Genomic DNA, 27,012 nt, shown 5'->3' with positions numbered 1-27,012 from the left:
CAGCCACCAAGGAGACTCTTCCTCAGAAAGGGAGATTTCCATGGTGGCTGAGGTTGACGGCATTTTCAGCCACGTTTCAGCCACTTCCCAAAAAGGGACATCCTCAGCAGTTGCCGTTATTCTTTGTAAACCAGATCACAAGTGCCTGGAATGGCACCAACTGTGGGTAGAGCAGCAAGGATTTCAGCGAGCTCCTTGTAAGCATCAGCCCAAGCGAAGAAGTCGCCATGGGATCATGGTCCAGAGACCTGTGGAAGGGCTGTCATTTATTCAGCTAGTCCCATGAAAAGCAGACAAAATTAATAATAACAAGCAAAACAACAGTTCAGCTGTTTGGGCAGAACCTATATCTCAGATGCCCAGGGAAGGTAGGTGGAAAGTTATCTTAGTGAAATGGAAGACAAATAAGGGTTTGAATACAACCCTGCAGTCCTTCCTCACCCAAGCCCAGGTAAACAAAAAACAGAAGAAGCAGGGCAGAGAGATAAAACAGAGATAAATGTCTTGCTTCAGCCTTCAGCATTTGCTTCATGCTAAGAAGATTTTTTTTTATTGCTGTTTCAGGTAAGAACCATAAATTACTGATGTAGACCGAGAACTCAGAAAGGTCATTTCAAAGCAAATCTAGAAATTAAGGAGCAACATGGTGCTAGGGCCAGTTCATATTTTGCAAAGAAGCCCACAACAGCTAAAGGGGTTGGGCTGCTTGTAAATGTACACAATCCCTCACAAACAGAAGCTAATTCGCAGGGGAACAGCAGGTCTCATACTCAGGAGGGCAGGTATATGATTAGAAAGTCTGAAAAATGATGGAATTATATAAATAAGTTGAACTGGGTTGTTGTTCATCCTGGCTTAAATGAATACTGAAATCACAATATGAATCACAGATCATGATTTTGATATCAGACTGCAATAAAGTTAATGGCGAAAGTAGTCAATAAAATTCAATATGTAGTAGCATCATGTGAAGAATGTGTCTGTACCTCGTGTTATCATTGGCTTACTTTTACTACATAACACACTGAAACAAACATACTTGTAAGTAACCGGTAAAAAAGCAAGAGTTATCTCTGCTGACTCCCAGCTGCCTGCTCTGTTGGATAAGGTTTTGTTTGGGTCTCTGACAGAGGAGTGTAAAATACATCCCCAGTGTGATTCCTGATTTGAAATTTTCAGCCATCTCAATGATTCTGTCTTAAAACTTCTACGTAATTTATAAGCTGGCTACAATGAGCCATAGGCAGAGCAGCTGACTGGCCTTCTCTAAGAAGAAAGGTACTAGCATCGAACGGTGTAATTTTATCCAAAAGATGGAATTTTCTGAAATCTGTACCAAAATATGTTAGGATGTAACAAGACAGAGAATAAATTATTGGAAATCATGCACAAGTCATTAGATATACAAAAAAATGTGAAAGAGTAAATTCCTTGCAGCTGTTTTATCTGAGACCTGAAAATGGAGGTTGAGGAATATGAAAAATATAGAAAATTAATTTTTGGACAGGCACTTCTCTGCTGCACGTGGCAAACGATGGTGGAGTAGGTGGGTTTCAGCATTGATGTTCCTGAGGTAGATTGAGCAAAGTTCTTATTTCTTTCTCATAATTTGAAAAGAGATTCAGGCATAGATTAAATTTGTAAGGACTAGGGAAACAGATTTTGTAGGCAGAGGCAAAGTAGTTTTACTACAGAAGCTGACATAAAGCAAATAAGTTATCAAGCAACAGAACCCTTTGATGGCACTTGCACTGTTTGAATTAGAAAAGGTTATTCACTGTAACAAGTTCTGGTTTAATAGCTCTGCAAAAGAAACGCTTTGTGATCACTATAGTAAATAGGGAGACAACTTATTTGAAGCTGTTCTGCTGAGTAGGAAGCTTTAATTGTATATGTGCAAGTTGTTATTGTGCAAAAAATGCCCTTTAAAAAAAAATTGTTTCAAAATGAATATATGATATATAATGATATAACTGAGTCAGAATGTTATCTGAGCCATACGAGGATGACTGCGGGATCTCCCCAGAAAGAGTCAGTATTTTTAAGCTGTCCTTTAATAAAAAATTGGAAAATATTGCTGCGGAAGAAAAGAGGAAAAAATCAGCTATCTATCATCAATTACTTAATTAATGTATGAAATAATTTCCAAGGATTTTTTGTTTCCCATTTCACTTCCTAAGAATTAAAAAAAAATGCAGGGCAGCTCCTCCGCAAGCGAACAGGAGCCACTCTGCTGGCGTTGGTTACCAGTCGGGAAAGCACCCTGCGCTCCAGAGGGCCGAGCGTGTGTCCCGCGGCGCCTCCGCTCCTGACCCGGCCCCACCGGAGCGCCCATTCTCCGCGGGGCTGCGCGGGCCGGCAGCGCCCCCTGGCGGCCGCCGCGCCCGGCCGCGGGGTTGGCAGCTGTGGGTCCCTCTGCGCGGCGGCTCCTCGCCCGGGGAGAAGAGCCCCGGGGAGCAGCAGCGTGTGATGCCGCTGCCTGAACGGCTGCAGGGGAAAAATGAGGTGGTGGGTGGGGAGGTGGGAGTGGATCCGGGTGGAAAAATAACCCAGGTGGAGGATTGCAGACAATGGCAAACAACACTGGCAAGTGACAATAGCCTTCCAGGACGATGTATAATATGTGTTGTTTCTCATTATTAGCTTTTGACTCAGTGCACAGAGCCTAAATAAGCACTTCCCTAAACGACGCAGTGTCCCCTGCTCCCCTCTTCTCATTGCTTTCTGACTCAGTGATCCAAGTTTGGAGATTCTTGGTTCCCTTCCACCAAACCCTCCTGGAGAGCTACCACACTCTACAGGATTTTTTTTCCATCTCAAATGTCAGTCATGCTTGAACATGACTGTAAATAACTAAATCAGCTCACGTGGTTTGTTGTAATTAACTGGTAAGACCAGATAAGTGACTGGTCTTGACCTATACATACCCCATTTAGTGTTACAACAACTAGTCACAATTAGCATGAGCTGCAACAGGGACATCTTGTCACCCACCTTGCTTGTTAAACCTTGTTCTAACATGGTTGTTGTTCTGCAACACAGAGCAACACCTCTGGCCTCATCATCATGTAGGAATGAACAGGCAGGTTGCATTTTTTTGGAAGCTGGGAGTTAGTTAGGCTGAAAGGGTGAAGTCACCAAGGAAGAAAGGTGCATTAAAAGTTGATGAAGGAGAAAAGTTAAGTTTGATGGGAGAGAAATAATATATGGTTAAGAGGTAGGAATTCATTTAAGATCAGTTCTTTCTACCTATCCTGCCTCTCTCTGATTTTTATTGTATTTATGCTGAGTAGAATTCTCACTTCAGGATCCACCTCAAGTTTCTTTTGAGGAAAAGGGAGCCACATGCAAAGGTGTGGGTTTTTTTTAAGAGTTAATGTATGTGTATTAGGCTCATCAATGTCACCACTTTGACAGACTTGTTTCTGGCAATACATGACTGTGGTACAACTGTGGCTTTCCTACAAAAAAGGGTCCTTCTACTTTCCCTCATCAGGAAGAAAATTTTAGAAAGTTGATCCAGAGATTCTCACCTAGAGAAAACAGTCTGCAGCCAAATAAGAAGCAAAACTTTGTTTGCTTTATGTAAATCTCCTGAGCTGTAAAGCAGAGCAGAAGATTGTTCTATGTCTAGGAAAGGCCCAACTGCTATGTAAAATGTTATACTAAGCACCCTGAGCTGAACAAAAACACAAGATGCATCCTTGGTACAAAGAGAAAGGTTTTCCCTTCATCCTTCACAGTCTTCCAGTTCCTCAGCTAATCTCTTTCTGATGAACTCAGACTTTCAACATATTTTGAAGTGGCTTTCTCAGTGTTTCAAAGGCTAGTTTAGTCATCTCCCATTTGAGAATAAAATTTTGTAAGCAGTTCCCTTAGTTGAACCATCTGATAGCTGAACTAGCTTAAACATACTTTCTTGGTTTGATATCTCTTCAGTAGATTCAGGCCTTTCTTCTCAGCACCGTAACATGGAAGCCCAATTTATGACTTGAACAGGCATTTCCCCATGTATGTGTCTACACATCTTGATGAAATCCTGACTCAGTTTACGGCAAGTAGAGGTTTGTCTGACTTCAGTGAGAATAAGATTTCTCCTACTGCACTTATTTTTGTATAACCTATAAGAAGATAATGGAGATGGAAAGCAGGCATAAACAAACGTTGTTCAGAGGCAGCAATTTATTTCCATTCCAGCTTCACTACAGTTCAGCAATACACAACATGATTATGCACACTGCATATCTGATATTCCTTACCCAGTGCTTTCAGTCTCTGCTGTTCTTACTTTGAGCTTTTGGGAGGATGACTGACATGCAGATCATAACTACAGTCCTGAACAGGCGAGCTAGAAGCTGAAAGATCAAGATGGTGAATCAGAGCATTACCATTTTCTCAATATTTATTTTCTAGATCCTACTTCTTCTGAAAGCCTCAATTATGCTCTCATTTTCTACTTTGTCAATGCAATGTGTTTCTCTAAGACCTACACGAGTTTAGGCTACTCCATGTCATGTAAACACTTCTGACTATAACATTACTCATTTGTTCTCACTGTAAAGGAGCTGGAATCACCTCAGGTTCACAATACCCTTTCGAACCCTAAAAACCGTATTGAATTTTACAGGAAAAAAGGTAGAGGACAGCAGTGACAAGCTCTAGCAGTTAACAGGTCAGGGAGTCCCATTTTCTCTTATACATGAGGGTGTCATATCAGGGTGCTCGCTACTCCCTCTTCCAGCATATACTCCCACATACTGTTCTATACAGATGCAGTTCCAGTTCTTCAGACACCTTGTTTGCATGTCTCATTCACAGTCTCGCTGCTACATCTGTCTGCTTCTGCCTAACTTGTAGCTGCAAATCTTTTCCCTGTTGGTGTTTAAATACATCTTTCTCTATCCTACTGCAGCATTAGGCATCCTGCTAACAAGGCAATGTGAGCAAAGTGGAGTGATGCCAGGATAAATTGGCTCAGCTTGTACTGAAGCTAAAACTATTTGCAGATAGAAAGCTGAAGCAAAGGAATGCTTAACAGGCCAAATGAGTGGAACTTTTGAGGTTGTATTTTCAGGTGGTTTCAGTTGGTGTGTCTTAGAAATGAATAGAAGTAGACACATTTCCATCAGCTGAGCCCCTGGTTGTGAGCCAGTGAGATGGTCTCTGGTTTGAAAAATGTGAAAAGTAGAGTGGCCAACAAAGAGAAGTGGAGAAAGCTGAGCAGAGAAGGACTTGGTGAAAAGTTCGTGGGAGGGCTGGAAACCTGGGTTGCATTGATGGGGAGGAATTCAGCATGCTTGGTGTAGATACCTAATGCATCTACAGACTTTCAGCTGCCCTCTGGCACTCACTGTCTCAAGAAGTGCCAACACCATCTTTATCACCAATGGAGGGAGATATGTCTCCCCAAAGAAGTCCTGTTCACCTTTCCTGGGGATCACAGACGGATAGACAGGATCTTCCTCCGAGGTCTGCAAAAGCAGACCATTGCCTGTGTATACTGTGGAAAGGTGGCACCCAAAATGAAGTATATGTTAGGTGCCTGAATGAGAACAATTCAGTCTTAATCCATATTTGCTAAGAGAACTGAGAAGAGGTTGTCAAAGTGTTGCCAGCTTAGAGATCAGGCAGCTCTGGAAGGTACAAACATCAAAGAGGACATGGCAGCAACTCTTACTCATTTCTTCCTTTTTCCAGTTTTATTCCTTCCAACATGTGCAGAAACATTAATTTAGTCATTCAAGCACTTCCTGATATATTTGCTTTTTTTCCTAATTTCAGCTCTGCACCTTGCTCTATGTCCAACCATGTCAGAAGATGAAGGAGGGAAAAAAAAAAAAAAAAGGGAAAAAAAACAAGACCCAAGGGCAGAAAATTCCCAGGTTGCCAGGAGAGAGATGTTATTTTATGATTCAGTGCTTATTTGTACTGTTGAGGACTGGCTTTAGGGACTTAATGGAAATCAGACACATTTAGCCCTGCCAGTTGTGCAGTCTTACTTCTGTTTTTCTTGTTCATGTGAAATGCTGCGGGCCTAGTTACTATATAGCTCCTTTAAGGCTAAAAGGTGACCTTTCAAGCTGCAGTCTCTGCAGAGAGACTCACATGAAGCATTGCAGAGAGACGGTGCCTTTGAGGCACCAGAAGCTTTCCCACACTGCTCCTTATGTGTAATGAGAAACAACATCTGCTTCTCCTGCCAGGGCTGGGAGCTGGTAAGGGACAATGGGGTATGACAGAACCAGGGAGGTCTGAGGAAGAAGACAGGACAAATCCATGGGCTTACTCTTCCTTGCCTTCCACTTTCTGCATCTGCTTTCCTCAAAATAATGGTAATTGCTGCCTTGTTTGCTTCCCGGAGGGGAAGAGCGTAAGACTGTGAATGGCAGCTCAACAGAAGAAGCATCTAACCTGGACCTCACTTGTGAAATGCTGGGGTGCACAATACCACGCCAGAAAGGCTCAGGAGAGTGTGTGATACATCAGAACAAATGCAGCCTGTCCTGGAGGGAAGGGAAAGGGAAGACTAGATCTTGAGTCCTTGGGTGAGCTGAGTGTGGGCTCCAAAGGCAAGCCTGAGGGCCCTCTTCTGCCATTGCTTTATTTTGCCATCACTCTGAGCAGGAGTGAGGGGTGCTTGGGGAGTGCTTCTGACCTGGACATCTCCTTAGTGCCAATGGTGCACTATGATCCTCCAGCTCACGTTGGGCAAATGCTGGCCTGGGGCTGCAGGGTTTGGTGCTGTAGGGCCCATTCAGAGATGGTGATGCAGAAGTGAGCTGCAAGAGGGAGCCTGTTTTGTAGTGTGGTTTATGAAGGAGCTTCCAGAACACGTAGAGGCTTTTATCTTTAGACATTTTCTGCAATTTTATGGAACATATTTCTGAAGTGTGATGGATCTATGCTTTTGAAAGGTTCTCTGAATACTGCTTCCATTCAGCTTCAATACAAAAATACAGAGTTTGCAAAAGCATATTGCATATCTGCATATTCCTTTTGCCTTAAAATAAAGTAATCTTTCTACAGTTTTGTTGTATTTTATTTTTACTAAGATGGTTATGCCTGAGCAGAGATCTAGACATGATCACATTTGTTTTCTATTTCTGTTTTACAGTTCTTGTTATGACAGCAGTTACTTTCACTTCTGCAATGAAGCAAAACACATCTGAGATTGCATGTGTGTTTATCAGCCAGAAGGATGAAGGTTCAGGAACACCAGAGACACCAGTATCTCCTAAGGTAATCTAACAGAGAATGAGTTGCTTATAAAAATAATCCCGTCCATTCCAGAAATACCTTCCCAGAAGCTTACAAAACCCTAAACCTGCAGGCTGTGGGGATGTCACAGTCAAAATAACCAGGGATAGGCCAAATATGACCACAGAGGGTTAGAGGGAAATACATATCACAATTCATACTTTGAAACTGTAAACAGATTTCTCTAGTTTTCTCTAGAACTGTTTTTTTCGTTGCTGCCTTAATGCTGTCTCACATTAGCATGCCTGAATGTTGCTGCATATAGCTGGAAATGTACCGAAGTAAAAACGTGTATGTACTCAAGAGGGGCCTGCCAAGGCCATGGTGTGAATCGGTGGCCTGCCACAGAGTGTGTGTGCGGCACGGCTGCTGGGACTGATGGGGAAGCTGCATCCCTCTCTGTTCACACCAGCAAAGCCCATAAATCCCTGCCTAGTCTAAAGCTTGACTGAGACACCAAAGCTGGATAGGGAGTCAAATGTGATTCTTTTTTCTTCTCTTCTGACTTGAAATGGCAGAAGACCAAGAAGAGGTGGTGTGCAACTTACTTATAAAGCATCTGAGACCTGTGATTAAAATATTTCGTGAGGATTCTTGTTTCAAGTTAGTCTTATAAAATATTTCTAATTCCTGGACAAATAAATCGTTAATTCAGATAACAAATGAAGGTATACCAGTCAAAACCATGCTGTCCTTGTGTCAGGCAAAGCAGAATATGGCTGTTATCTCTAGATAATTCTCAGATCAAGAGAAGGGACAAAGAAGGAGCAAAGAATGAGAAGAATCAATTGGCCAAGCACAGTGGGGGAAGAGGATGTGATGAACTCTGTCCTTTCATAAACTTACACAGGGTAAATTTCACCTAACAAAGTAGGGGAGACATTTACAGCTGCTCTTCAGATGAAGCTATTTACTTCCCACCTTTTGCTGCAGTTAAGCATAGAGACTCATTAATCTGTCGGTGGTTTTCAGAATGATTATGGCATATTCTCTTTCTGTTTGCGATTCTCCTTTAGCTACACGCAATGGTGGGGAAATGAAAGGTGCGAAGGTGACAAGCCCAAATGTTCCTTGCCTAGTAAAGCCCCAAAGAGCCAGAGCAGTCTAGCTAGATGATGCAGTGACAAGCAGTGGAATGCCTAAAAATAAATAAATAAATAAATAAATAAATCTGGCCCTGCCTTTGCACTGAGGTCACAAACAGAAAGATTGTATTACAGCTCTGAGTCTTCCTACGGTTCTACATGAAAGGAAACAAAAAATGAGAGTAGAGAATACCCTGTATCACTGTGAAATTGTCATATTTCTGGCTAAAATGGTTCTGCGATATATGTCTAGAGAACAGAATTAACTAATTAAATAGAAATCCTATAGTGTTTTCTCCTGCAGTAGAATTTAACGTATTTATAAATAAGTTTGACAGTAGAAATGAAAAAAAAAGCAAAACAGAAGACGACATGGTGAAGGTGTTGGTTCAGTATATATTATATATATTTTTTGGCATTATGAGGTATTACTAATTTATGAAAGTTTTTCCAGAAGTGCATCCTTTAAAATATTTGAATACAAAAAGATAATTGCTAACAAACACTTAACAATCTATCCTATTGCACTGCAGATTTCTAAAATTTTGGAAGATATTGGGTGTTATTTGAATTCTCAAGGAACAGAAAATATCTATGAACCAACTAAAAATGTGGAAGTCAATTTGTTTGAAGATATTGAATTAAAAGTGATAATGAACATTTCAGAGGTCATTTCATGCTTTTGGTTCTTTAAAGAGAGCCAGCCTTGTAAACCTTCATTGGACTCAGAGAATCGGTAAGTCAAGGAATGTACTGCATCAAAGAACCTTTAAGAGATCATTTATTTCAGAATTCAAACGGAATATTTTCTGTGACTGTGCCAATTTAATGATATGCATTACCTTTTAAAATCTTCTAATCTTTCTTAAGTGCTGTCACCCAGCAGCACATTGCTGATTGTCGTTTAGACACACACACATATAAGAATCTCAAAGCCAAGAATAGTTTGAAATAATCTTGTTCTTTAAATTTGTATATCATCATGCATGGGGTCTCCAGGGAGTTTCTGGCATTGATCAGTTTGAGCTTTGCAGTGCTCATGGGGCAAAATCATTATTTTATAGCCAAAGAAACTGAGGCACAAAGAATTATGTGACTTATTAGGGTCATACTGCAGATCAGGAACAACAGCATCCTAATTCTCACAGCCAAACCTAGGCTAGAACCTGAGACTGGATTATTGCCTCCCCTTGCAAAACATGTAGGATGGGACTGTAAGTGAAGCATTTCCCTGTGGACCTCCACGGTTGTCCGAAGCTTGGAAAATCCATCTTTCCCAATGCTCAGCGTTAAGGTTCTGATACCTGTTGAGTTCACACATGCTGCTTGTGTAGGAAGATACATGATGAAAACACTTCAAGTTGAAGAATGCTATGTAAATAATGAATGCTAGTATCTCTGAAGGGTTTTTGCTAGAGCTAAAGAGCTAACATTTTATTGTGTGTTCTGCATATTACTTTCTAGATAGCAAATACAGCTTTACTTTCTGTTTTACAGATATGTTGCATCTTTGGCTTTTTCTCAAATAAAAGAAGCACAAGCTGGAAAATACACCCTCTCGGTCATAAGTAAAAACAACAACTACACAGTAGTTGTGCCTGTTCTCATCCGAAGTAAGTATATCATCTCAGTTGAAAGGGATCACTCCATCAATAGGTTCAAGGGGAGACACTCAAGTTCAAAGCAATGAAGCTCTCATGTGCTGCATTTCAACCTTCTCCCAGATATTCATAGGACTTGGAGCTGTCTTCAGAGGCTGAAGTCAAAACCACAAACTGCATGAGAGTCAGCTTTTGTCAGTCAATAAACCACACAAATGAAAAAATAGAGATGTAAATGAAGCACACTTCTCCCCTATGAGAGATTCCCCTTGTCCCAAAAGGGACAAATCAAGGGTGGCTTTTGTGTGTTCTCAAAGCTCGCAGGCTAGATTTGTTTGCTTGTATCTTAGCTTGTTTATTCCTGGTGTTGCCAGCTGGGCTGTTATCTGGACCACATCAGGATATCCCTTTTATTTTAGGGTCTCTGGCACCCTGAAGTCATGCTTCATCCCACTCTGCCACTTCTGCACCTGTGGCTGGTGGCGAGTCTCTTTGCTCTTCTCTCATAGATTTTCCTTTTGCAGTTCTTGGGCAGCAAGAGGCATCACTGAGGGAAGGGAAAAGAGGAAGTCCCTTTTCTCAGTGCCAGCCTTTACTTGCTTATTGCGTCTTAGGGTGAAACACATCAGTACTGCAGCTGCTCAGCACAAGGGTGCTAAAGAAGTTGAGATTTTAACTGCTGTTAACTGCTCATGACAGAGTACATGCTTTTTGAAAGACTCACAGTTGGAGCAGATTTGATTGTGTTTTCTCAAGGACGACACAAGATAGATCTTTGATGCAGAGGCAGCTGCTGCAACTAAGTTTGATCTTCTGTTTCTAAGTAGAGGAGTCCAAGAACATCTTTAAAAAAAAAAAGACCCATGTTGACATGATATTTTTTAAACAGCAGAGAAATACCATATTATTTTGTCTGGAAAGGACACAATTTAAAGATAAAATTTTAAAATGTAAAAGGAATTTCAAAGAAAAGAAGTTAAACATCAATCCAAACAGGTAAAAAACTGGCAAACCCTTCTAGAGACAGTTTCAACAACAAGCATTATTACTTGCCTTGTTTTTAATAAACTGTGACTAATAATATTTTTTATTCCCTCTTTACCTGTTTTTACAGTATTTCTTCTGTTTGTCTTTTTTTTCTCACTCAGGTGTCAGAAGTGTCACTTCCAGTCTCTCATTTTATTTGAAGGCCTATTGCATGTTTCAGTTATAATTTTAACAGCTTCATTGAGGGGGCAGGGTATTAAATCTTCAATTAAAAATTACCTTGTCAACTACATCAATTAGGCTTTAGAGGTCAAAAAAAAATATTACATATGCAAGTAAGAGTAGACTGAAACAGTCTTGATAAAGATCTTTTCCATATCAATTGCTTGGATTGCATTCTCTTTGGTCCTGTGAATCTAATATCATAATTACATCTCTCATAAAATCCTCCAGGCTAGATGGGAACCCTTCAACTTAGATGTGAATCTCTATACGTGAAAAAATCTCTTCTAGGCCCAGTTTATAAGAGGTAAATGAAGAAAGAAATGAAAAAGCCAGGAGTATTAGTTTCACCTTCACATGTCACCTTGCAGACAATGGAAGCATGGCTCTAAAGAAAATATCACTCTTCTAGTTAGAAGCTGCAATTTGATTGTAAAATGACCTAAAACCAGACTCCGTGTTTTTCATTTTGAGTCGAATCTTTAACAGTTTTAATGCATCAAATTTTTATATTAATAGTTAGTCCAAGTCTGAGCCCGAAAGGTTCAGGGGACTGAGAATCGTCTGGGAAGCTTTGCCCCTCTAAGTTACAGATAGGGGATAGAGAAGTCTCCTGGTTATCAGAACTCATTATCACCCATTGTTTTTCCATTGTGCATCTGATCTGACTGAGTAGCATGCCACGATGCGGTTTTGTGTAGAGACTTTGTAGTCCCAACAGATACTCCACCAAAAGCCACAGGGTTGAGATGTGAGGTATCTGTGCTCCTGCCTAGTGAAATGAATAGCAACCTCAGCAAATTAACACCTTTCAGTATCAGTCTCAGGATTGTTCTCTGGTGTATAGAGGCAAGCCTTTGATACAGGCAAACTGTGCATTTAGCAATCAAGGCTGAAAAGCTCGTGAGACCAACCCATAATATCCTTAGGGCAGAATTATTTTCTATTCCCTTTGTGTTGAAACCTGAAACAAATTACAGCCCTGTAACTCAGTGTACTACGAAATGAGCAAAACACTGTTTCAAAATTATTTCAGTATTCTTAAATATTTGCATGAATTTTGACAGAGAAACCAGGCAAACCCTATTTCAGGAAAAGGGAAAAATCAGATGCTATTGAATGCATATCTGAGAGCTACCCCCAGCCCTCCGTGGAGTGGATATTTTGCAAAACACCTGAAGATAGGTATGATGTATATTTATATGCATGTTGAATCTCTAGAGTAAAAGTTTAGCATCTTCTGAAGAAGGGAGAGGGTTAATGTTCCTAGCGAGCTGGGGAGAAGAAGAGGTTTGGGGTCAGAATTTCTGGAGACAGGCTCTGCCGTGTTGCACACCCACATGCTGATTGAAAACCTGTGCCTGCATGATCCGCTTTTGGAGTGCTGCAACGTATCTTTCTTAGAAATTTGGGCAATTGTCCTCTTTTGGAAACTTTCATCTCTTGGCTTGAAAAAAGTTATGCCAAGTTCTGGTATTTTAATATCCCCAGAGCAAATCAAAGGTATCCCATTCTCTCTAGTTTTTCACTTTTTTTTGAAATGTGAATACATTAGAACTGGGAAAATGTTACAAGTGATCATAATTTTCTGATTTTTTTTTTTTCTATTCTATTAATATATGAAGTTCATTCTATTAACAGTGGGAATAATATCTTTCTTTGCAATGTGGCAGTTTGGGATCTGAGTCTCATAACAGGAGCTGGATTTGCAACAGCTCCCATCACCGAGAATTCAGAGATATGATGTGAAAGCCTCTATGGTTTCACTCTTGTACAGATTTTAGTTACAGTATTACCTGTCTATGGCCCAGTTTGAGCATACTCATGTCATTTCTGCTCATATTTCTGCCTAGATGGTGACTTTTTAATTTTCTTATCTTCACCATTCCTAGTTCCTTTTTATTTAGTGTTGTGAGATCCAGTTTTCCCACTATTGTTTGCATGGCTTGGAGATTTATCAGATTTATTTGCTTGAGGTTAACCATACGAGTCAATGAATAATTGTGCTTGTAATTGCAGTTGCCCCGATAAAATACATGATGAAACTGGGGAAATAGATGGCATACAGGCTGCACAACAGGAATTATTTCAAACTTATATATGGTGCTGTGCAGTTAATGGCCTGGGCAGAGAATGCAGCAGACTCTTTACAATAGGTAACTTCCCTCTAAGACTTAGTAACATGCAAGCTGGATCCTGTTGCTGAAGTTAGTTGCACTGCTCATCTGAGTACTCTTTCTGGGCTAAGCTTCTTGTTTGTAATCACTGGAACAAATCTGACAGTGAATATGATTGCTCTGTCTCATGTCTAAACTATAAATTCTAATAGCTATCTGTGGCCTCTGTAAAAAATGTCTTGCCCTTCCACATTTTCTAAACATGTTATCTTTTTGTGCATGCTTTTAGGACTGTGTTGCACTGAAATGCTCTTCAAATTGTTCCTAAATATATAAAAGTATAAATAATCATGAGTAAACAGATAAATTCAGGTTTGTTTTTCTGTTTTGTTTTGGTTTTTAAATAAACCTGACCTGACCCAAACTCTGTGCTGAACTGTGCCTTATAGGCATCTTGTAAATTATGACAAAACTTGGTTTCAGACATCCAATTTACTAATTTCATTATTAATGAGTAGTTTTCCCAAATTCTAACTATCATTACAATGTAATAATAGATGTTTTTGCAGCATTAGCAGAAAAAAATGTTGATCTGAGCATTTTTCCAGGCAAAGTGATAGTTGTTTCAGTGACTATGTTTTGGTTTTCTAGATTTAAATGAAACACGAGCAATGCCTTTACCTGAATTGCTTCTTAAAGTCGGGGAACCATTGCTGATCAGATGCAGAGCTGTTCACCGTAATTATAAATTCAGAATAAAATTGTCTTTTGAAAACAAAGAAGTTGAGCAGGTAAGAAGACAGGACATATTTTTAAAAAGGTAATATTGGGCACTAAAAACTGATTAAATGGGAATCTCTGTTGCAAACTAGGATCGTCAGTTTGAAGGATTAGAATATCAAACAGATCTCTCAGCAATTCGAGTCCAGTATGTGTTTGCTCCAGCGGCAGGAAGAAGCAACAGTGGACGTTACACCTGTTCTTCTACAGCTCATCCGAATCAAACTGCCTTGGTTAGAGTTTTAGGTAATTCCAATCTCCAGTGTTAATTTTGTCGCTTAGTAGTTTTGCTTTGTTTTCCATGTGGCAGTTCTTTGCTTGTGGGTGTGTTTTGTAGTTCCTTTTATAAGGAAGAAGTCTGTTTGCACTTATTGGCTGTCCAGGAAAGCCAAGAGATTAATACGAACTGAGTCAGTCAGGTACCTGAAGATAATCAACCTTTTCTTTATATTGCCTTTCAAATAATTTAAATTAAAAGACGGTGCTTTTGGAAGTGAAATGAAATGGCACGGTTTAGAGATCTAGTCTGGATGATTGCTGCAATAGAATTTCTAGAGGCTGGAATGCATCTCTTGTTACTGTACATGACTCTCGGCTGGTGTGATGCAAAGCTGTAGTGGTTTTTTGTGGGGACAAAAAGCTATAGAGTTCCCAGGGGCTGTGCCTTGGGCTTCTTGGGTAGGGGGGCTAATGTAGTCGTGTGGCCCTTTTCTGTGCCACCAACTCAGATGTAGGTGGCTGCAGAGCAGATACGAACAACTGCATGTATAATAAAACACTGTAAAATACAATTTCTGGAGCTGACTGAGAATATAAGATACATTATCTGCCCCACATGTTCAGCTATTAATGCTATATGTATTGGTTTGGCCTGAGTCTGGAACTACTAGTGACTGGTCTCAATTGATGTGAGACAGAAATGTCCTGCTATGATTCCAGTATGGGTTTTGAAAAGCTGTGGTCATGGCCTCAGTCTCCTCACCACTTGCTCGCACTGCATCTCCCTTTCACTTGTGTACGGCACCTCCACCCCACCTTGGCTCCACTTTCGGAGCGAGTGAGATAAGGCAAAAGTTCTCATGGTCACTGTCCTGCTGTTTCGCATGGTTTCTTCAGGTGCTCCTGTCTCTTAAACAGAAAAAAGCAAGTAGAAATTCTGTATCAGGCCTGACTTGGGTGTTCCAGGAAGGAATCGAACAGTTGGAAGGTTCTCGGTGCTGGGGTCTCCCACTCAAAACCCAGAACAAGCAAGAAATGACCTTTTTCTCTTATGATAAAGGCGTGACAGACAATGGCCCTTTGAGTTTGCCAAATTCTTTATGGGGAAAGTAAATCTGGGGAAAAATTTTAGCTCTGAAACCTGTAAAACTTGTAGCAAAAGAGAAATGAAAACTTTCATCTTAATGGAGAATGTATGCCCAGAGAGATGGTGAATAGCAAGTACTGGCAGCGCTGGCAAACTACTGTGCAGAAGTGATGCTGCAGCTGTGATGGATCTGAAGGAAAACCTGCAACTAGAGAGACAACTATTCCAGCGTTATTTGTTGTTCTGTATGTTTCCTGCTTCCCAGGCACTGAAGGGAACCATCCTTCTGACACCAAGCTATACCAAGGCCTGAAAAATTTAAAAATCAAAACCATACCAAAGGAAACCTCATTCTACTTAAGTAACACGTTGATTTAAAAGCCATCAATGTTGAAGTTAGTCCAGAACAGCCTCAGCTGCAAACCTTTTTTCTCAGAAGAAAATAATATACAAATAGACATAAGTCTGGAATTCAGGCATAAAAGGGAAAGCTGTAGTTGGCACCATGTTGCTGGAGTAGGCACTGGAAGTAGTTTTCTGCCTGCTGTGCTTGGAGTTGGAGTCTGTAGCCCTGAGAACACAACACTCTGAAGCACTCATCACACGTTTGACCTTTGATATAGTTGCTCTCAGAGTTTACAACGGAATAGTAGGAAGTGAGAGTACTTACCCCAATCTCTTCAGAAATCACTTTCCCCACACAGTATCCTCTTTTTAGTTTCTGCCTACCACTGAGCAGAAAGTTCTGTCAACATTTACAATAACCCAGTATGATACCTGGCCATTTTTTCTACACACATCCTCTTAATAAACAGGAAAGTAGGGGTGAGGGGATAGTTTGGAGGTAGGGCAAGATCCTCTTCTTTCTCAGTACTGATGCCCAGTTCAGAAATAGTGGCTTCTTGGATCCATAAACTATCAAGTGTGAATATGTGTCATGTTAACACAAGATATTTCAACCACTGTCTATATTCCTGGCTGTATTTCTGAGTGGGGTATTTTTTGACTGGAGTGCGCCGAGCTATGATGATTGTCTGTACCCTCCTTAATACCCCTTATGCCAACAAAACCTTTGCAGTCTCTTTGGCTTTGCTGATGAAAAAATCTGTTTGTTTACCTCCATGGTGAATTAAAGTGGCCGGATGTTGTTATACCTAGCTATCAGCTGTGCTTCTCTCTCCAAGGTCATACAGGGACATCCTGTGCTTCTGATCCACCCCAGCCTAATGTATTAATGACAACCACTGTTGGTGTGAATTTATGCTAGCTAGTTCCCAAAATGACCAGTGTCCTACCTTTAAAACATCAGTGTGCATGACTCAGCACCCATAACTTTACTGGGAATCATCATGATGTAACTTAACCAAGAGAAAACATTTGGTTGGCACATACTGCATTGCCTGGGGAGCCTGGCTAGCATAACTACATTGATGGGAGGCCTTCTAATCTCTAGTAACGCCTTGCAGACAGACAGCTCTGGTTTGCTCTTTGCTAATTGATGTTTCACCAACTTATCACATGTCGTGTAGCTGGTCAGGTCAGGCAGGGTGGTTGGGCCACTTCAAAGCACAACTGAGATCATGCCAATTGGACCTGCTAAACTCTCTGTTTCTTCAGTTCTCATGCTCAATTTCCACCCGTGTTGAATAAAGAATTTTTAACACTACACAATCTTGATGCTGTTTTGCAACATGTGTTAGGTTTAAAGCAACAAATAAACAAATATGACTAATATAGAGACCTGAAAGCTTATATTCCAGTCTCAAGGATTTCATCTCACTTCTCTGTCATTACTGAATAACTATGTTCACTGCTTCTCTGGCAGAAATACACTTAAACCTGCCAAAAAATATTAAGCCAAGCAATAATGTGCTCTTTTCTTTCTCCTTCAAGAAATAAACTACTTTTGAGTTGTTTTCCAGAGAAATGGCATACTCTGCTCCAAGGTCCTTGCGTGCACTCGTGGAGAAAGCCTTTACTCTTGGCTGTTTGTGTTGTTAACAGTACACTCAGAGACGACATTCTGCCTGGAAGGCTGAGATGCAAGAGATGATTCAAAAGAAGAAGGTCCAATTTATAAAACCAAGAAGCCTTTAATATCAAAAAGTAGGAGAGCAGTCATGAAAGGAATTGCTTCTTGGTTTAAAATACTGAAAATTTTGCGATTTATGTGGGAGTTTCCAGATCGCATTTTTTGAACCAGTAAGCTAGACAGAGATAAAACATGCCAAGCAGAATATAGGGTTACAACCAGAAGAAAAACACTCAAAAATGAAAAACCCAGTCCAGCAATATTTCAATGGTGCAGTTTTTCACCATGTGGCTGCTTAAAGTCTAGAACAAGTTTCCCAGAACTTGTAGAGTCTTCTTCCTTGGAAATACCCAAACTCAGCTGGACATGGCTCTGAGCAACCTCATCTAGTTGGACCTGCTCTGGATAGAAGCTGGATTGGACATCTCCAGAGATCTCTTCCAACGTATATGATTACGTGTTTTTTACAGAACTGATGGTAGCCCCACCAATGCCTTTAGGACAGCCTCCTCCCAAATGTGTCTGCTGTTCAGTCTCCTTGGGTGGGATTCATTTCATTTCATGAGAGGTCTAGCCCCAGCAGAGGCTTCGGTTGCTTCAGCAGTCAGTGTCAAGAAACAGATATTTCCAGAAGCAGCTCAGTACATGTTTTGTTATCTTCTGTTTTAGGATGAGATACATCTGGACATGCCTGTCTCATTCCACTGAGTCTATTAGAGGTCCAAACAAGTAACTTAGGTGGGTCACTGAACTTCAGACAGCTCCATTAGGTTAAACTAATCCCACCCTAGCAGGACAAGTACCAACAGCTTGGTACTTGGTATGAAGATGTTCATGCACCTCTTCAGAATACCTTTTCATATTGCAGTTGTCTTGCATAAAATATGTCTAATTTAGATGGAGAAATAAAGGAGCAGCTACAAGACTCATTTGCAAAATCTTCAACTCCTTTCAGGTAAAGAGAAACAACTACTATCAACATCTGATCATGCTGGTGGTGCCACCTGGTTTTGTTCCCTCCCAGAGGAAAGCCAGGAAACGCAGCTGCTAACACCTGGAACACACCTAAACCAAACCAAATAATGACGTTGTTGGGCCTGTGGCTCTGTAGGGTGGATTGGGAAGAAATGTTCAACCATTTTGGAAGGGCTCTGGTCTGACCCAACGTGCAATTTCAGCAGTCTCAGATCACTTGCTTGCAGCTAAACACAGTGAGATCATTTCAATGCCATTTTGAAGCATTATCTTATTTTGATTAACAGGATGCCTTTTCTGATGTAACATGGTGGGTTTTTTTCTTGTGATAACCAAAATTAAAAACATACAGATGTCAAAATTCCTTCATTAAGCAGTCCAGCCTTTGTAATAAAATATTAATATTTTCCTTTTTTTTTTTTTTTCCCCAGAAAAGGGATTTATAAATATAACTGACTCTAAAGAAGATTTTGAAATTGGTGAGGAAGAATTTTGCTTTGCAGTTAACTTTACAGCATATCCCCCGGTTAGATGCGTGTGGCTATTTTCCAAAAAAGCCTTTTCATGTAAACAAAGTTACAGTGTGGATGGACACAGGTACTTTAGTATTTTGGAATAATTTGATATAATAATGTTTACTCTTTATATCTTATTGGGACTACTTAGTGTCCATATTTTGTACTCTCTTTGTGTTTTTAAAATGTGGATTGGCCATGTGATGAAGCCGTGTTAACAAAAGACACTCAAACGTTGGTTTTGCGTTCAAAAAGAGTTCATGCAGATAACTTCTAGAATCACTTTATTCTCCATGTTATAATAAACCCTTTGGAAAGTTATGCCTCTAGCTACCCTTTAGTTTGCATGCATTTTGCCATTCCCTTTCTCTCTGACATAATTTCTCAGTTGCAGATCTGTTGTGGTTTTCATACTGTCTTACAAGTTCCATGTGTTCCTCTTTTGTCATCTTGTTCTTGATGATGTTCCCAATGTCTTTCAAACTGCTCAAATCAAATCCAGGGCCACGTAGTTTCCCAGGCCACCATTAGATCTGTTCAGCTCTGCCTATGCCAGTTCTCCTCATTACCCAGGTCATATATTCTTCTGCTACTGAAAAACATGTTTTGAATAAACCTGTTAGTTATCTACCTTTTCTGTTATTTCCTACAATGAAGTTCTGGCATGAATCCTGTTTAAGGCTAATGTTTTCTCCATTCCCTAGGCTTTCTAGTTTCTCGATAACATTATCTAATTTCCTTCAGAGTTTCTTTCAGAGCAGTCCCATGGTTTTCAAGGTAACAGCTCTTACTCACCTCAATGAAAATAAAGCCAAGCTACTCCTTTAAAATTTTAGCTTTGAAGCTAAGCAGGACCTAGGCAAGGGTTAAGGTGCCTACACTGATTTCTTCTCCTATTTTTAAAACCTCTCTTTGCATCTGCATAAAACTGTGTCACAGCCTTGATTACACTTTTTACAGTTTCTTTCCATAGTATTTTGGTACACTTAGTTTTATCTGCTAGCTTGTCAAGTCATCTTTGGAACAGACTGGTCTTTTCATTTGCATCAGGTGGTGTATTGGAGTCAGACTTTTACAAGGTTCAGAGACAGCTCAGTTCAGATCAGTGAATTGTCATCTCCTGGCAGTGGCATAGGAACTCTGTCCCTGCTGATAAAGTGAGGGCTGTCAGCAAACTTTGATAGCGTTGGGTGGGTGTTGGTGACTAATCTGCAATGCCTGACATGGGCTATGCAGATCTGTTCTTTGTGGTCAAGCATGATTTGGGAAATGAGGTCTCAGGAGAAGGCTGTGAGCATTTACTCATCCTTGTCCCATAGGTCTCCAGCTGATAATGCTGAGCTGATTTGCTTTGCAGCTGTTGTGGACCTCTTCTCACTGCTTGTAAGAGCAGCAGTCAGTTTTGCTTGCATGATTGAAAGCTGGTGTAAATTCAATCCAGATAGGAAGAAGGTGCTATCGACTGGGCCAACAAGAACAATTGTGAGAACTCTGATATATTAATAGCTTAGGTAACCCTCATTAATTGTAAGGTGCAGCCGCTGGTGGCCTGGGATTTATGAGTCACTTCAGATAGGCTGTGCAGTGCAGCGAGTGGTGGTTGCTGAGCGCTGATCACCACCTGCAGGATGGGGAAATGTCCAGCCTGTGTCCCCGGAGCAGCGTGTCCTGGGCCAGCTCAGCCACAGCCACAGCCATAGCTCGAGCTTGGCCTGGAGGCTGCTTCAAACAGGCAGTTCAGCCACCCATCTGACTGCACTGTTGGTTAAACACTTTTTTTTTTTTTTTTAATGTTCATTTAGGTAATTATACTTTGCATTTACTTATCATTCTGTTTATTTTATGGAAAAATATAATTGAGGGAAAAATACATTCATTTGGTGATTATTTCATTTGACAAGTACCTTCTTCTGTACGAACACCCCCCAAAACTATCCAGTTCTGGTTGAATGCTAGCATTGGATAGAGATGTCTTATACCTGAGGAAAGAGAGTAGGAGTAGATATTTCATTCATTTTAAAGTTCCCAGAAGCAGCAAGGAGTAGGGAGGTCATGAGATTCTGCCTATGAGTTGTAGCACCACAGATTTCTATGTGATTTTTGAGCAGAAGGTTTCTCAAAACAAAAAAAAAAAAAGGGTCATCACGTATCTTAACACATTGTGAACCTAACTTTGCCAATTTTAGGTGGCTTCTGTGTAATCCCATCTCCCAACAGTTCTACTTTATTCCTTTCATATCCTTTTTCATTTCCTGTTTTTTTGGTTTTTAATATCTGCCATTTCCTTAACAATTTGTTCCTCCTGATTACGGATCATATTAAATTTTATTAATTAACTCTGTCCCCTTCTTTAACTTTTAATTTCAAGTCCTAAGGATTCATCTCTCCTGTCAGTGCCCTTACGTGTTTTCAGAGATTCCTTCAGAATGTCCATTTTCTATTTGCTCTTGTTGTCTCTCTGTTTTAGGACACTGCTGATTTTCACTTCCCCTCTAAGAGCAAATGAGTTTTCATACACAGAATGACCTATGTTAAATTTATAATATTTATCTCACATCCCTTTATGTTTTCAGGTATCTAAGACACTCTTTTTAAATTACTTTCTCATTTCATTAGGATTTAATTCTTCAGACTTGAGATTTCAGAAGCAACAAATGATTTGTGGTTTCTCTGGCCTTCAGTATCCATTTTGAGGCAGCTTAAAAGAGGTCTGATTTTTAAAAAGTCTCTGAGTTCTGAGGCATCTGTAAGGCCATTTCAGATGAAGACATTCAAAAGTCAATAACCATATGGAAGTGTTGCCTGAGTCAGAAGGCAAAATTGCTCGTGACTTCGGTCTAAGCTTTCTTGGTTTAGAACTGCAAGATGATATTTGGTCTCTTAGTTCATTTGTATACATCTTGCTTAATGAGAAACACCCTGATTTTAGCCACCTGGATTTCTTGTTCCAAGCTCATTACTGCTTTATTTTACTTTGAAGTTTACTGATATATGCTGTCTTTTTTTTCTGTCTACTTCAAACTCCCTGATATGCCTGCTTGCCTTTACCACTGAAGTTGCACTGGGGGCCTCCTGCCCAGTTTTCCTTGAGCAGTCAGCTAAAACATCTGGCCCCATAAGCCAGCAATTAAACTTAAGATGAGATTTTGAGATTTTATTAAGTTCTCTTCTAACATTGGTGAGTTGCTATAGGTGCAGTTTAAATATGACAATTAACCTGCTGACAATAACCTAGTCAAAAGGACAGAAATAGGATGCCATCCCTCTAAGATGATATATTCCCTTCTCTTTACTTCATCCCATGTCTTACAAACAGCAACTCAACAAGTTGGTCATACAGAAATCTTTAAGTCTGTACAGTGCTCCATTGTTAGCTTTTGTCCAGGGACCTGGTAGAGCCCTCCCTCACCACTTCAATTGGCACAAGCCATTCCTGCATGGCTTGGGTCTTGGTTTGCTGTCATCTCCATAGGGATTAGTAGGATGCTGGCCTTCCTCCAGCAGGAATATCTTGATGGTTGGTGCTTTGTCTCATTAATAATGAACTTGTGATGATGATTTCATTTCTGATTTTCTGCCAGATCTTTCTGCTTGGAGAGATTTATCTTGTATGATCCTAGCTGTCATTGTTATTTCCTAATACTGTTTATCATATCAGCTACAAACTCCCATCAAAATCCTTTGGAGAGACTTTGATCCATTGCAGGTCTTACCATCTGTGCCTGGATGTGATATATACCTTGTCTTCTAATGGACTGGAAATAAAATCAGAGCCTGACAGCCCACATGGACTGCAGGAACTATGAGGCAAATTGCAGAATGAAATCAATATTGCAGGAAAAATATGTTATCTTATCAAAACGGTTATATTCTGGGGTTTATATTCTCTAATGAAAAATCATTTAGGCTGAGTTCCTCATTAGAAGATGTTGATTTGTTTCAAATGTATATAGTCTTGACTATGTTTTAAATATTTTTCAAGTCAGTCTTTTGTCCTTTTCCTGTCTTGTCTTTGCTCCACAGCATTTCATCAAAGTTCTGCAACCATCAGCACCGGTCTGGGATATATGTCTTTTATGCTGAAAATGATGACATGGTCAAGACCAAAAAATTCACTCTGTATGTGAGAAGTAAGTGAGAAAACAATTCCTGTGAAGATTTAACAAAGTCTGGGATCTTACCACTGATATAAATGGATTTCTTATGTTGCTTTTCCCTTGGTATTGCCCATTGCATTTACGTAGATTTATTGTTAAAAATGGAGAAGCACGAGGCAAAAATGTGATTCTCTGTGCTGCACTACTGAAATCCAGGCACTGAGTTGGGGAAGAATGCCAGCTGCTTGTGGGTCATATTTCTTGTGTTAGTCAGGGATAGAGAACAGAGGAAGGAGGAGGAGGTTATTAAGCTTTTTTTCTCTTCCTTTTAGTCTGCCATAAACAGAAAGGACAGAATATGAGAAATTAGTCATATACTGAGAAAATTAATACTTCTTAAGAAAACCCCAAAGCCCAGGAACTCAGTAAAATACAGTAGCTGTATTCTAACTCTACAGAGCCAAAATAAAAGTGACTGCTGTAGAAACCACATGAGACACACAGTGAGAGGAGACACTTATCCTCATCAGGTGTTCCCTTTCTATGGTGTGTTTATGTAATTTTTTTCCTAAGAGCATTTATGAGTTAATGCAGTTTGTCTGGAGACTCTTTGGTGTGTGACACATATGCCAGGGCTGTGCTGCCTTGTGCACCCCTGCCCATGATTCACACACTTGCACAGTCTTGCCCAGTGCTCTTGGTTGTCTCAGTTGTGCCACGTGACCGCAGCATCTCACCCTTGCTCTAGGTCAGGGAGCATTATTTATTATATATTATTTATGCCTCTGTGCATATTTTGTACGAGCTAGACACCCAGAACTGGGGTGGCAGGGGAGTCCTAGAGCCAACCGTTTTCTCCAAGTCAGAAAAGCAGAAGTCAAGACTTCTAATTTTGGCTCTGCCGCTGTTTTGGTCTGGCTGTGCCCGCACAGAGAAGTGGCTGCCCCCCTTGCCTTGCCCACAATGCCATCCCACAGAACCGAGGCACAGGGCTGGAGGAAGGAGGAGGACCAAGACCTGCACCCAGGTCTCACAGTGACATGCGATCAGGTTATTTTGAAAACACAGAAGCAGATCTTGGTCTTGGCAGATGTAGCATTGCCACATAAACATAAAAGTTTTGGACACTGAAGTGCTGGCAGAAATTGTTTTGTGTTATCTTGTTGCAGGAAAGCCTGAAGTAACAGTGCAGTTGTCATTCAAGCAGATCTCCTGTGTTGCTGACAGTTACCCTGCTTCATCCTGGGTTTGGAGGAACTGTCCCGAACTGAACTCATCCAAGTAAATAATTTTCCTTCTTTTTGATCCATTGCTAAGACTATATCCAAGATATCCTGGGTCAAATGAAGACTGGCTTGTAAGAAACTAAGTGTAAAACGCACCCTCAACCATTTGTGCAAGGGGACATGGTGGCCCACTCCAGGAGAACTGAATCACCACAACTAGGCAAAGTTTTCATTTATTTTTTTTTAATTGACATCAAATGAAGTCTATAAAGGTCTGTATCTCAGGCTCTTTATACTGAAATAAACCCCACTGGGTTTATATCAACAGTTAGGTAGTTACAAATTCAAATCTAAGTTTTTCTCTTGGCCTGTCAAACTTAGAGAACATCCAGGAAATGCACTGGTTAACAGGGGCTTGATTCATTAGTTAAGCTTTGATTACTACGTCTGTCATGGTGACCTGTAAGCAAAGCCAGTAAATCAGTAAGAGTGTTGCCAGTAAAGTTATTGAGAGTGTTTCCATTTCCTCTATTTATTTAGGGCAATAAGTCAGGCCCTAATAGGCTGAAATAGTTTTGAGCTGTTTTATGAATTCTGCAGATTTTATGTTAGATGTGCCAAACAACTAATAATCCCATGGTGCATAAAAGTTTGGAGTCAGATTATCTCTTGGGAGATTGTGGATAAAGTTCTAAGTATTTTAATTAGATAAAAAAAAAAAAAAATCTAGACCATTTTCTCATCCATACCTCTGAAAAGGCTTCTAACATCAATCTGTTTGTGCAGAAATGGAAGAGGAAAGAAAACATCCAGCTAGTGATTTCAAAATACTCCTCCAAACAGCTTTCAGGAAAGAAAATGCTATGACATTTCTTTCCTTGGGAACTTCCACATGTAGAAACTAGTAGGCATTTGTAGAGCTGAATAAATTTTATTTATTTGCTTACTTCCTCATTTATTTACGTGGACAGTAAACTAGGCAGTAAGCCAAGAAATTATAGAAAAACTGAAAGTCAACATTTTCTCTGTGTAGCCATCCTTTCCCTCATGCATAACATTCCCTCTACCTATCAGGTCTTAAGTAAGTCATTAATATGGGTGAATGCTCTCCATCATGAGTGAGAGAAACTTTGTGGTTGAAATCACATACTCTCAGGGAAAGGAGTTAGAACTTCTGCTGTGGGTTCATTTTGTATTTATTGTTTTAGTGGCAGCTCATTTGGAGCTGCTCCGTGCTTTGAGTGTTTGAGGTAAAGGTGGAACTAGTGGGAAGAAATGTGATAGGGGAGGTCATGACAGCTGTGAATTGGTGATGGCCATGGGGGTCAGGGGGCGCAGGTGTCCTGCCAGAGCAGTGGAGGAGAGTGGGAGTGAGCCCAGTGTAGAAGATAGGGAGCCCAGTTCACCCCCTGCTGACCCTGCCATGTCCATCACCAAAAAATAAGAATGTCAACTGGTCTGAAGCCTCACTCTAACAGTGACAAATAAAAAACAAGCCCATCTGTCCCTCCTTTCTTCCCTCACTTCCAACACAGACAAAAGTCATGTTTTGAAGCATCCCAGCTCCTCCTCTGGCAAATGCCACTGTGAGCCAAAAATCAAAACTGGTCTGCTTTCTTTTTCAGCTGTACAGAAGAAATCACTGAGGGGATCCACAACTTCTTGCCAGAGAGAAAATCCCTGGGGTCATGGATTTCAAGCAGTACTTTAGATATAAAGGAGACAACAACAACCTTCTCTGTTGAGTGCTGTGCAAACAATTCTGCTGGCTCAACCTGCAAAAAGAGTTTAATTAACCTGGCAGGTACCATGAACAAGTGCTTTAACACAGGTTTTCTCAGTTAAAGCTGGCATGGAGAACTTACAGTATTTTTTATCTAGCTGATGGCTGACCATGCAATGGCTTTGCAGGTAAAACACAAGCACTGTGTGGGAAATGATGGGTGAGAGAGCGATAATGTCTCCCCTGGTCCCGAAGTGGGGGCTCCCCTCATTAAAACGAGCAGGAATTTCACATTAGTAGGAGATGCAGATTGGAGCCATGGCAATGTTGGGATCTGCTTTTTATTTCCTCTTGGTAATCCATATCTGAAACCTGGGGTCATCAGCTTTGGGAAGAGCTTAAGCCACTTTGGTAGCTGGGAGCAGGTATTGGCTCTTGTTCCTCTCCTGGACATCATTGTGGTGCTGCCAGAAAAGCCCATGAGAGCTCTCCTCACCTTGTGGAGGTCATTGCATGCCCGAGCATGAGCATGGCTGAGCCAACAGACCCACTCAAGGGACAGTCCCTGTCTGGGAAACAGGAGTGAATACCAGGGGAGTGACCTTCTTAAACCTCTGTAAGTGGGTGGCAGAAGGCTAAGGCCTGATTTGAGAACCACTGTTCAATCTCCCTTTTTGTAGGTGACATGACAGATTCTTTCCTTGTTGAACAAGTCAATATGATTATTTGCCCATACATTTTATATTTGTAGCACCATATCCATCCCATAGAGCAAAATATTTTAGTTACAAGAAACATGCTGTGGCACCTCGGAAGTGTTTTGAAAGATCCAGATGTTTGCAGTACAGAGATTTCCTTTGTCACGGACAAACAAGCTGTTTGGTGTTTTTGACTACAGCTGGCAAAAGCTGTGACCACTGATGGAGTTTGAGCATTCATGTTGAAATTACAATAGAAAGTAAACATGATACTTACACTCTTAGAAACTATGTGAATATGAGGACAGGTCTCATGTGACATTTACCTACCCACCAAAGCCTTGTAGTGTGGTATTGACTTATTAAGAGAGTTCCTGGCTGAGCAACAGAT

General features: G+C 40.6%; 1 protein-coding gene across 5 annotated transcripts in view; it reads left to right on the top strand.

The window, feature by feature from the left end:
• FLT3 (fms related receptor tyrosine kinase 3) overlaps positions 1 to 27,012 on the top strand; it is a 51,032-nt gene that overhangs the window by 12,610 nt on the left and 11,410 nt on the right. For 3 of the 5 annotated variants that reach the window (XM_065050841.1, XM_065050852.1, XM_021286198.2), the window contains exons 2-12: positions 7,115 to 7,239; positions 8,876 to 9,078; positions 9,840 to 9,955; positions 12,220 to 12,337; positions 13,172 to 13,308; positions 13,921 to 14,060; positions 14,142 to 14,295; positions 18,794 to 18,959; positions 22,901 to 23,007; positions 24,144 to 24,255; positions 25,826 to 26,004. In XM_065050841.1, the coding sequence (XP_064906913.1) occupies positions 7,115 to 7,239; positions 8,876 to 9,078; positions 9,840 to 9,955; positions 12,220 to 12,337; positions 13,172 to 13,308; positions 13,921 to 14,060; positions 14,142 to 14,295; positions 18,794 to 18,959; positions 22,901 to 23,007; positions 24,144 to 24,255; positions 25,826 to 26,004 (1,557 nt within the window). Of the gene's footprint in view, positions 1 to 7,114; positions 7,240 to 8,875; positions 9,079 to 9,839; positions 9,956 to 12,219; positions 12,338 to 12,363; positions 13,309 to 13,920; positions 14,061 to 14,141; positions 14,296 to 18,793; positions 18,960 to 22,900; positions 23,008 to 24,143; positions 24,256 to 25,825; positions 26,005 to 27,012 lie in introns of those variants that run through there. The other 2 variants (XM_065050847.1, XM_065050861.1) reach the window with 2 other exon arrangements.

Source organism: Columba livia, chromosome 1, assembly GCF_036013475.1.
Source record: "Columba livia isolate bColLiv1 breed racing homer chromosome 1, bColLiv1.pat.W.v2, whole genome shotgun sequence".
Taxonomy (NCBI): domain Eukaryota; kingdom Metazoa; phylum Chordata; class Aves; order Columbiformes; family Columbidae; genus Columba; species Columba livia.
The sequence above is the reverse complement of the archived record's forward strand: the minus strand, read 5'-3'. Positions and strand labels throughout refer to the sequence as shown.